The 12,133-nt window shown below is 38.3% G+C and overlaps 1 protein-coding gene across 5 annotated transcripts in view; it reads left to right on the top strand.

Moving 5' to 3' along the window:
- Positions 1 to 12,133, top strand: part of DIAPH2 (diaphanous related formin 2) — a 420,545-nt gene that overhangs the window by 66,641 nt on the left and 341,771 nt on the right. For all 5 annotated transcript variants that reach the window (XM_078380631.1, XM_072981023.2, XM_072981022.2 and 2 more), the window contains 2 exons: positions 10,217 to 10,291; positions 10,385 to 10,454. In XM_078380631.1, the coding sequence (XP_078236757.1) occupies positions 10,217 to 10,291; positions 10,385 to 10,454 (145 nt within the window). The remainder of the gene's footprint in view (positions 1 to 10,216; positions 10,292 to 10,384; positions 10,455 to 12,133) is intronic.

Below are 12,133 nucleotides of genomic sequence, written 5' to 3'. Positions count from 1 at the left end.
TGTTCAGCTTGTTCAGTGAGAGAAATCCAGTCTGTTTTGGCTTGAACAAGTGCTTGAATACCAGACTGGAGCGACGACAGGAGTGCCTCGCGGGCCATATGTGGCCATCAGGCTGCACTTTGCCCAGGTCTGCTACAGTCCTAATCCAGCACATTGCTAACATGCGCTGGATTATGGAGAAAGCCAGAGAGTTCCAGAAAAACAACTACTTATGTTTCATTGACTATGCAAAAGTCTTTGACTCTGTTGACCACAAAGAAGTATGGCAAGTCCTTAAAGAAATGGGAGTGCCTGACATATAGATTTCTCTCTTGAGAAATCTATATGTGGGACAGGAAACATCAGTTAGAACTGGATATGGAACAACTGATTGGTTCGAAATTGGGAAAGGAGTACGACAAGGCTGTATATTGTCCCCCGGCTTATTCAACTTGTATGCAGAATACATCATGCGAAAAGCTGGACTGGATGAATCCCAAACCAGAATTAAGATTGCTGGAAGAAATATCAACAAACGATATGCAGATGATACTCTGATGGCAGAAAGTGAGGAGGAATTAAAGAACCTCTTAATGAGGGTGAAAGAGGAGAGCGCAAAAACGGTCTGAAGCTCAACATCAAAAAAACTAAGATCATGGCCACTGGTCCCATCACCTCCTGGCAAATAGAAGGGGAAGATATGGAGGCAGTGACAGATTTTACTTTCTTGGGCTCCATGATCACTGCAGATGGAGACAGCAGCCACGAAATTAAAAGATGCCTACTTTTTTGGGAGGAGGCAGAGACATCACCTTGCCAACAAAGGTCCGCATAGTCAGAGCTATGGTTTTTCCTGTAGTGATGTATGGAAGTGAGAGCTGGACCATAAAGAAGGCTGACTGCCGAAGAATTGATGCTTTTGAATTGTGGTGTTGGTGGAGACTCTTGAGAGTCCCTTGGACTGCAAAGAGAACAAACCTATCTATTTTGAAGGAAATCAACCCTGAGTGCCCACTGGAAGGACAGATCCTGAAGCTCAGGCTCCAATACTTTGGCCATCTCATGAGAAGGGAAGACTCCTTGGAAAAGACCTTGATGTTGGGAAAGTGTGGCAAGAGGAGAAGGGGACGACAGAGGACGAGATGGCTGGACGGTGTTATCAAAGCTACCAACATGATTTTGACTCAACTCTGGGAGGCAGTGGAAGACAGGAGGGCCTAGCGTGCTCTGGTCCATGGGGTCACAAAGAGTCGGCCATGACTTAATGACTAAACAACAACAACAGAGAGTATCTTGTTGACCATCTTGATTGCTGGCATTAGTATTGTCAGCATTCAGGCTGCTCTTTGCTATGTAAAGCTTGGCATTTTTTCGTGTGGCAATGCAGGCATGATATTATGCAGGAATATCAGGTCATTTTCTGATATTTTGAATTGTAGATACAGAAGCACAGTATTCCACAGTCATAGACTGGAGGGTTTTTTTTGAAGAATTGAATTTCCTAGCTTTTTAAAATGGAAGTTTAAGTGTACATAGACTAGACACAAATCCCAACAGCAACTTCCCTCATGTAGAATTTCCCATTGCTAGAGTATCCTAGAAGATGAACACATGATCTGTAATGTGGTTGCTGAAGCAAGAACAGCTGGAATGTGGCTGTAGCCCCTTTGGAGGGCTGTTTTGGATGAAATGATGAAGCGGAAGTGTGAATGTTTGCAATATATACAATAGAAAAACAAACACTCTTTAGCATCTGAGGTAAACTAATGTTGCCATGCTTGCACCACAGGATGCAGACTAGAAAGTTACCTTCCAATTTTGCAGACCCGTGGTATACAAACATGTCGTTCACATGTTTTCAAAAAACATCCCCTTGCATTCTGAAATAAAAAAGTTTGTGTGTGTGTGAACTTTGCAAAGATTTACGCTGGAAACCAAGGTCAAAATCATCCATAATATGTAAAAGATGGGCTGTGAAGAAAAGCGGGGGAGGAGGATCAGTTCATTTGAAATGTGGTGTTGAAGATGAGCCTCATAGATACCGCAGGCAGCCAGAAAGGCAGAAAAGTAGATGCTCAATCAAGTCAAAACTGAACTCTCACTAGAGCAAAAATGAGTAAATTGAGGTTATCCTACCTTGCACATATACTGTAATGAGACTATAGAACTGTACAAAAAGACAATATTGCTCAAAAAGTGTTGTTAGGAGTGATAAGAAAAGAAGAAAACCTAAAATGATATGGGTATACACAGTAAAGGAATCCATAGCTTTTAGAAAGTGGCAGGGGGTGGCAGTAGTGAGCAGTAATTGATATAGTCATTACCATTGGAAGTGACTTGGTGGCAAATAACATCTTTGGAGGTTTTTTCTAAATTTACCAAGCAATTGTACAGTGACAAGATTTTTGGTATGGAGATTATGAGAGAATATAGGCACCAAGGTGCTGCTAACATAAAGTAAGACTATCCCCTACTCACAAAGGGGAAAAAAAGTAATTTCATAGCTTAAACAAGTAATTTCATAGCTTCTGAATACTTGTTTTTTATTCCTTTTAAAACATGTTTTTAAAAATATTTTTAAAATACCGACCGACCGACCGACCGACCTACCTACCTACCTACCTACCTATCTGATCACTCTTTTTTAAAAAAATTCAGAAGCTCACTTGTTTAAGCTATGAACTTTTTTCCCCTGATGGTAAAAATGGAGACACAAAAAGAATATACAGTGGTGCCTCGCAAAAGCGATCACAAACAATGTTTCCTATGGGGGAATTTCGCTTTGCGATGATTGTTTTCCTGCTTCGGGAACCGATTCTCACAAAATGATGATTTTAGACCAGCTAATCGGCGGTTTCAAAATGGCCGCCAGGTTAAAAAAAAAAAGGCTTCCCGCTCTTTTCTGGGATGGATTCCTTGCTGCACGGGCAGCGAAAATGGCCGCACTATGGAGGATCTTTGCTGGATGGTGAGTTTCAAGCCCATAGGAATGCATTAATCGGGTTTTAATGTGTTTCTATGGGCTTTTTTATTTCGCACTATGACGTTTTTGTTCTACAGCGATTTCGCTGGAACGAATTAACGTCGTAATGCGAGGCACCACTGTGTGTGTGTGTGTGTGTGTGTGTGTGTGTGTGTGTGTATTCAGTGAGCTTCTGAATACTTGTTTTGTATTGCTTTTTAAACATGTTTTTAAAAATATATTTTAAATATCTATAGTTTTAAATATATATATATTCTTTTTGGGTCTCCATTTTTACCATCAGACACAAAATCACCTAATTAGCCTGTTAGGCCAGAAAGGAGTTAAAAAGACCCTGTGCATGAGTGGTCTCCAAAGCATCCTACCCTTAACAGCCTTGCTCAGCTGTTAGAGACTCAAGCCTGTGTGTTCCTTTGGGGAGTTAGTCCATCTTGTATTTTGCCTTCCTTTTTTCCATTTGCCTTCCACCTTTGAGTTGAATGAGATATAGTTAACTGATTTTTTTTTAAAAGAGTCATCTGGGATTTCCTCTTGTATAGTGTTTGTGAATGATAGTGAGCAGAAGAGGGTATACTGCAGACCATCTTGACTACTGCCATTGATATTGTCAACATTTAGGGTGTTCTTTGCTATGTAAAGGTATTGATGTTGTCAACATTTAGGGTGTTCTTTACTATCCTTTTTCCTGCTTGCAATATTGGGCAGTAATACTGGGCTTCAATATTGGGCCATTGCCTGGCTTTTTGGATTGTTGGAAGACTTGAGTCTTTCTAAATACATACATTCATAGTTTCTAAATCCTGCAAGGTGCTAGGCCTCACCTTGAGTACTGTGTCCAGTTCTGGACATCACACTTCAAAAAGGATGCTAACAATTGGAACAAGTTCAGGTGACAAGGTGGAAACCAAACCTTATGAGGAAAAGCGAAAAAAATTGGGCATGTTTAGCCTTGAGAAAAGAGGACTGGGGGGTGATATGATAGCACTTTTCACATATTTGAGGAGGGGCAAGATCTGTTCTCAATCATCTCAGAGTGCAGAACAGTGAGCTCAGGTTAAAGGAAGCCAGATTTCGGTTGAATATCAGGAAAAACCTCCTAACTATTAGAGCAGTACGACAGTGGAACCAGTTACCTTGGGAGTTGGTGAGTGCTCCAACACTGGAGACATTTAAGAAAAACTTAGATAATCACCTGGCAGATATCCTTTGATTTGTATTTCTGCATTGAGCAGGGGGTTGGACTTGATAGCCTTATAGGCCCCTTCCAAATTCACTTTTCTATGATTCTATGATTTGTTTCCTTTGGCCATTGATACTTTTCTTCCAGATGCTTGTCATGCTATTTCATTTCCACCCTGTTCTGACATTCTGAGTCCGGCTTTGTGTTGCTTGCTATTATTACTCCCAAAAATCAGTTGTACAGTGGTGTCCCGCATGACGACGATAATCCATTCCAGGAAAATCGCTGTTAAGCGAAATCGTTGTCATGCGAAAAGCCTTTCCCCATTGGAATGCATTGAAACTCGGTTTAATGCGTTCCAATGGGGAAATTACCTCGTCGTCCAGCAAAGATCTCCCATAGGGAACCATTTTGCGAGCGCTGATCAGTTGTTAAAATGGCTGCCCTGCGAAGCAAGGGTCTGGGAAAGACAGGGCAGCCATTTTAGGAAGCTGACAATCGTCGGAAAAAATCGTTGTCTTGCGAATAAACGCTCCGCGAAGCATGGACCTAATCATCTTCAAGCGGAATTCCCCCATAGAAATGACTGTTTTGCAAATCGCTATAGCGATCGCAAAAAGTCATCGTAATGTGGTTTCGTCGTACAGCGGGGTCGTCTAGCGAGCTACCACTGTATTGTGTTAAACTGTGTTAATTGTCCCATGCTGTTGAATACTGCACAAAAACAAAGTGTGCTGTTTATATACCACCCCATAGTGCTTCAAGCACTCTACTTCAAGAAGTAAAAGTGTGAGAAAAGTGTATTAAATCCATCACCTACCCAGGGAAACCTCTTTCCTACTGACTGAAGTAGACTGAGAAATGAAACTTAATATGTAAACATGACCTTCATGTGTCTGCTGAAGTGGAAAGGCAAGAGAAGGTGAACTGACTCCTTTGAGAGATTTTGTCTCTGCGAGTTGTTGAGATGAAAGCTGTGAGCATGTCATCATTTTTATTGTTGTTCCTGCCCATTAATTGTGTTTGCTGTATTCATCTCATGAATGAGCGTTATCTGCTCTTTTTCCAGCTTTGTATCAAACTTTTCCCATATTTCCTCTTTGTGTTGTCACCTTTTGAGTCTTAATTGTCTTTTTAGTTAAATGGTGATGGTTGGGCTTATCTTTTTCTTGGTACTCTCAGTTGCTGCTATAGTTTCAACTGCTGTCTTTGTCTAGATGACTTTCATATCTCCTTTTAACATCCAGCTGAATTTTGTATTGTTGGAATTTATCAGGAAAGTATCACTGCAAATACATTCATATTTTTATTTTTTGCATGTCTAAGCATACTGTAGTTAAGCCTAGCATTGTTTTTTCTTCTTCTGAGTACAAATGAAGGTGAATACATAAAAGGAAGGTGGTTATTTCTTTTCGTACATTATTTGAATGCTTCTGCTTGTGTCTTTATTTATGGAGTGTATCACATTAGTTTTTGCCTTGTATTTTTAAGCTCTACTATATGCTTCATGAGCAGTACAGTGAGGTATCAATACTAAATAATAGTAATTTGCTTGGTGATGTCTTACTCTCTCGTGCTTCTGTTGAGTATAATTTACATGTTTGTGTTTATTTGAATTTTCAGTAAGATGTTTTTGACACGCAAGTGTTCCCATGTTATTCTGTGATAATGACACTGAGTACAGAATGTAAATTTTTCTGTCAGTCATACTGTCTGGATGTCTGTAGCTTTAAACAGTAGAAGTAGGTGTAATAAAAAGGATCTTAATATTTATTTGAAATTTTTATCCAACCTTTCCAAGCTAAAGATCAGTTGGTAAAAGCTAGAAGATCATGTGGAAAAGCATACAAGCAGTGCTACATGAACTCATAAGATTATGACAAGATGCAAGAAGTTTCTGAAGACACCCCCTTGTGCTATTAAATTCAAACCTTTAAAATTAAAATGTGTGCTAGTAAAACACACATTTCAACTGACACTGATTTTCTTGGGAATGTGTTCCATAACTGAAGCACCACTACAGAGAAGGCCCTGTTGTTTATTCTTACAGATATAATTTTCTATAAATCCTAAAGATAGGGCTATTTAGAAAATATTGAAACATGGGGCAGCTTTTGCATATTTTCTTTGCTGTTGCTATGAAATATACTTTGGTCCATTTCTAAATATCTTCTCATTTATTAGTAATTTATTTAGATGATCTCTTCCTTTTCTTCTGGATGCACATATCAGCAATACTCCTTAAATGGCAATTTTGAGCCTAGAGAGCCATCTAGTGACTAAGTGTTGAATGCACATTGCAAAAGGTGAAATACAGAAAAACAGACAAAAGAAGCTTCCACTCAATCATCTGAAATAGATAACTAATATTATATGTTGCTCATATAAATGCCCCAAACCATTGACTTTTTAGCAAGGAAAGAAAATAGTATCTTCTAAAAACACCAAACTTGATGTACGGCTTGATGACAAATAAATTTTCTGGGTGTTAGAAGCATCAGTAGGGCATTGCTCAATGTTTGGCATAATATTCTGCTCAATAATCTTCTGCATTGGAACTCAGTATGTAGATGTAGGATATCTGTCATTCCAAAAATATATCGACAACAATATATTAGTTGCATAATTTGCATCTTTTTACCTTTTCTTTTGACCATTTAAGTACGTGTGGCAATTTTCTTTCTTGGAATATTAAAGGAAGAATGTTTGAAAATACAAGAAGAGAAAGAAAAATGCTGCATAATTAGTAGTGCCTTATTAAAAAAGAAAAGGTGCTGGTGATTACTGGAGAATATATTGCTGAGGGATTTAGATACATTCAAAATATTAGACCTACCTTTGCATGTATGTTTTTAAAAATAAGAAAATATGGATCCCAATGCAACTACATGTTTCTTGAAACAAAAACCTGTCAGTTTTTTCTTCTTGTGTTACCCTATCAAGAGTATGCATGAGCATAAGTAAAATGGTAAACCTTTTATTATACTAGAAAGACAAAAAGGAAAAAAATAAAATAAAATGATGACTGAGGTAGACACATCTGTCTAATACTAAATATCATTTGATTTTTCATAGATAAATAAGTTGACAGTAAGGTTTTTATTCTTGGGTTTATTCTCTGAGCAAATACATGGCAGTTTCCCTGCCCTTCCTCTGTGAAGCTTTGAAGTATCATATTTAATGTTCATTGGTTTGGACTGTTCTGTGAAAAGCTGGGAGTGGAACACCATTAAGAGAAATGCAGTCTCTTCTGTATCACACATATTGTGCAAGGCTCTAGCGTTGCACCAGTGATGATAAGAGACAACACAGATTCTTCATATGAGATTTGCTTCAGGTGTACTTGGAATCTAAACAATAAATGGTGATTTGTTTGCAAATGTTATTTCTTTGTTTGCAAAAGTAATAATCTATGTGGGAAGCTAAACATTTGCTGGTTTTGTTGTTGTTAACTTTTACTTTACTGAGTATCTATGATGACAATATCTACGCTGATGATATTTTTACACATTCTTAATCATTCCTGCCTGCTTTGCATTTCATCTTATTAATATGGTAGTGGCTAAAAACATGTAGGAAGCTGCTTCATAAATACCATGGTCATTTAGGCAGCATTTGCTGGTGAAGCTATAGAGGAGTCCAAAGGCACTAAAGATGTTATAAGATGGAAATATGGCAAAAAATAAAAGTGTGGTACCAAAAGATCTGATTCTTGAAGAATATCAGATATAGTTTGCTGATTAGCCATCTGATTCAGTTAAAAACTACTAGAAGATACAGTACATAAGAGATACCAGCTCTTTATGCTGGACAAATAATGTTAAAGTTAATAATGCGGCATAAAAATTTCAATGGTAGAAAGCAAAGGATGTGCCCTATAGGAATGTTATCAATCAATGCAGTGAATACCCCAAAGGTGAAGTACCAGATGAGTGGAAGAGGGCTAATGTCTCCGTCTTCAAAAAGAGGAAAACCACAGGCCAGCCTGACATCAATTCTAGGGAAAATTCTGGAACAGATTATAAAGCAGTCGCAATGCAAGCACCTCACAATTCAGGAAAAACTAAAAAACGAGCATGGATTTGCCAATAGCAAGTCCTGCCAGACCAATTTGATCTCATGTTTTGATTGGGTAACCTCTCCGATAAACAGAGGGAATGTTGTAGACATCATATATCTTAACTTCTGCAAAGCTTTTTACAAAGTGCCCCATGATATTCTGATTAGCTAGCTAACTAGGCGTGGACTGAATAGAACAACTGCTGGGTGGATACACAGTTGGCTACAGAATAATATTCAGGGGTGATGATTAATGATGACTCCTCAAACTGGGAGGAGGTAACAAGTAGGATACCCCACAGCTCTTCAACATTTTTATTAATGACCTGGATCAGGGGATGCAGGGAATGCTAGTCAAATTTGCTGATGACACAATATTGGAGGGAATAGCTGGAAGTCAGAAACAGAATTCAAAATGATCTAGATAGGCCTGAGTGCTAGGCTGAAACAACAAATTGAAATTCAGCAGTGATGACTGCAAAGTACTGCACCTAGGAAAAATAAACCAAATGCACAGTTACAAGATGGAGGATACCTGGCTCAGCAATACTACAAGTGAGAAGGATCTTGGAGTCGTTGTAGATCACAGGCTGAATATGAGACAACGGTATGATGTAGCTACAAGAAAGGGAAATGCTAGTTTAGGCTGCATTAGCAGAAGTATAGTGCCCACATCCTATGATGTATTAGTTTTCCTCTGGCACTGGTTAGGCCTCATAGTGAGTACAGTGATGCCCCGCATAGCGAGGTTAATCCGTTCCGGATTAACCATTGCTATGGGGAAACATCGCTATACGGAACAGAAAACGCCATAGAAACACATTAAACTTAGTTTAATGCGTTCCTATGGCTCTAAAACTCACCGTTGTGCGAAGTTTCCCCATAGCGCCGCCATTTTCGCGCCCTCGGTAAGCGAGGGCAGGACGCGAAAACAATGCGGGTGGCCATTTTGGGTGTTCCAGCGGCCATTTTGGAACCGCCGAACAGCTGATTCCCCAACATTTACCGATTGTCGCAATGCGAGTTTTGCCCATTAGAACCATCGGTATGTGATCGCATTAGTGATCCCAAAAAAGAGATCGCTATGCGAATTCGTTGTTAAACGGTGCGCTCGTTATGCGAGGCACCACTGTACTGTGTCCAGTTCTGGATACTTAGGAAGGATGCTGACAAATTGGAACAAGTTCAGAGGAGGGCAACAAGGATGATCAGGGGACTGGAAACAAAGCCCTATGAGGAAAGACTGAAAGAACTGGGTATGTTTAGCCTTGAGAAAAGAAGGGTGAGGGGAAATAGGATAGCACTTTTCAAATACTTGAAAGGCTGTCATACGGAGGAGAGATGGGATCTGTTTTTGATATCCCAGAGTAAAGGATATACTGTACAACAATGGGCTCAAGTTAGAGGAAGCTAGATTTCTGTTGAAAATCAGGAAAAATGTCCTAACTGCTAGAGCAATATAGCAGTGGAACTAGTTACTTCAAAGATGTTGAGTTCTCCAATACAGGAGGCATTCCGGAGAAATTTAGAGAATGACCTTGCAGATATCTTTTGATTTATGTTTGTGCTTTGAGCAGGGGTTTGGATTCGATGGCCTTATAGGCCCCTTCCAACTTCATGATTTTATGATTTTATTATTCTGTGATTCTAATGAGATAGTCACTATTTGCCAATCCTGAAATGGGAAGGTGTGTAGAAAAATAGTGGCTTCAGTGGTTTTTGTTAGCATTTACCTTCAGGAACAGGGAGGGAGTCTTGACCTGCCAAACTCTCTTCTATTTTTGTTCTTGAGAGTACTAACCCAAAGCATCTTCTGTGCACTACTGCACTTAATGGAAACACCATATATTCTGGTTTCCATGTTAATTGCTCTTGTTTGTATATGTATAGGTTCAAAATATATATACAATTGTATCCCCTCTGTCAGCAATTATCACTATATTTAAATGGTTAGCTTTGTTTTTTACAAATAAAAAGACTACATATGAACTAATTTGCATTTCACTTTTCTGCAGTTGGGTTAACAATTTTGGACATGAAGGGCTTGGACTACTTTTGGATGTTCTTGAAAAGCTTCTTGACAAGAGACAGTAAGTAAAAAAAGCCTACTAGAATGAAGAGGGACAAAATACATTGAATATATGGTATTGGTATCGTTTGTTAACATTATATTTTTTTTTAAGGCAAGAAAATATTGATAAGAAGAATCAGCATAAACTTATACAGTGCCTCAAAGCATTTATGAATAATAAGGTAGGAGTTTCTATTCCTTCTGATATACTTTGGGCAACTTCAGTTGTTCTGGCCATGAGTGACGATTTTTAAAAATAATTATTGCAATTAGGAAATTGACGTTTGATATATAAGTTCATCTGTTTGCTATATTTTATTACTAATGTCAGAAGTGAAGAGTTAAGAATAACAGAAAAGCATTTTATGAGTTACCTTGTTGATTAAAAAATTTATAAAGACTGCTGAAGACTTTGCTTTTTCTGAATTTTTAAAAGTCTTTAGAAATGCAAAAGAGGGTTACACTTTTTCAACTGAAACATATTCTGTGTTGGTACAAAAACATGAACATTTTTGGAAGAAGATACGCAGTCGCTTATCACATCCATATACAGGAGTCTATTCCTGTAATATGTAATCCCAGATCTTGAGTTTTAATGTGCTTACATTACAGATTTATTTTCTGGAACTGTATCACAAAAGCTTCAGCTTCCTGATGATAATATAGCTAGAGTAATACAGCATGAGACAGATAAATAGTGAATTATTTGTAAATTGGAGAAAGTTATTCAACTGATACATGTTAAGTTGATGGCTGGATATCTCAGTGGTTTAGGTATCTGGCTGTGGAGCCGGAGACTGGGAGTCTGAGTTCCCAGTTTGTCTTCTGAGAAGTAAAGGCAGCCTGTATGGCCTTGGACAAGCCATACAGTCCCAGGGTGACCCCAGAAGAAGGGAAAGATGAACCACTTCTAAGTACTCTCTACCTAGAAAACCCGGAAAATGGTCGCCATAAGTCAAAACTGACTTGACAGAACAGGTTTATTGTTAATAAGTTGATGTGTAATGAAGAAGGGAATAGCAAGTTGTCAGAGAGTAAAATATGTGTAGTGTAGTGTATTTTTCACATTGATCTTACAAATATTGTATTGATGTATCTTAACTTGTTAATTGTAGCTTAAACATGTAACATATGAAACATTTTAATTACTACATCATCTGCTTTTTTAAAATACTAATTATTTGGAAAGGCTGCCTTTTTGGAAATAGAAATACAGTGGTGCCTCGCTTAGCGATTGCTTCATTTAATGATGTATTCGCTTTGTGATGGGTTTCTTTGAGGAAATTTCCCCATCGTTTAACGATGTTCTCTGTGGGGGAATTTCACTTAACGATGTCCGTTTTTGCTCATTTAAAAGTGTCTTAAAATGTTTGAAACCTGTTTTAAATGCTTGGATTTGGTAGTGCACCTTCTGAAACATGTGCAAACTTAATTTGGTTTTGTTCCGAGTCTTCGTTAATTTTTGGTGATTTTTTGTTTTCCCCATTTAAATCCATTGATTTAAATCAATGGATTTAAAGGGGAAAAACAAAAAATCACCAAAAATTAACGAAGACTCAGAACAGAGCCAAATTAAGTTTGCATAGGTTTCACAAGGTGGACTACCGAATCCAAGCATTTAAAACAGGTTTCAAACATTTTAAGACACTTAAAAATGAGCGGAAACAGACATTGGAAAGTCATTCAAAAGCACTGAAGTGCTTTTGAATGGCTTTCCCTTGGGGGAAACATTGTTGCACTTAGCGATGTTTCCTATGGGGATTTTCACTTAAGGACGGCAATCCGTTCCCATTGGAACGGATTAACTGGTTTTCAATGCATTCCTATGGGAAATGGTGTTTCACTTAACGATGTTTTCCCA

The sequence above is a fragment of the Pogona vitticeps genome, chromosome 11 (genome assembly GCF_051106095.1).
Source record: "Pogona vitticeps strain Pit_001003342236 chromosome 11, PviZW2.1, whole genome shotgun sequence".
In the NCBI taxonomy this organism is placed as follows: Eukaryota; Metazoa; Chordata; class Lepidosauria; order Squamata; family Agamidae; genus Pogona; species Pogona vitticeps.
The sequence above is the reverse complement of the archived record's forward strand: the minus strand, read 5'-3'. Positions and strand labels throughout refer to the sequence as shown.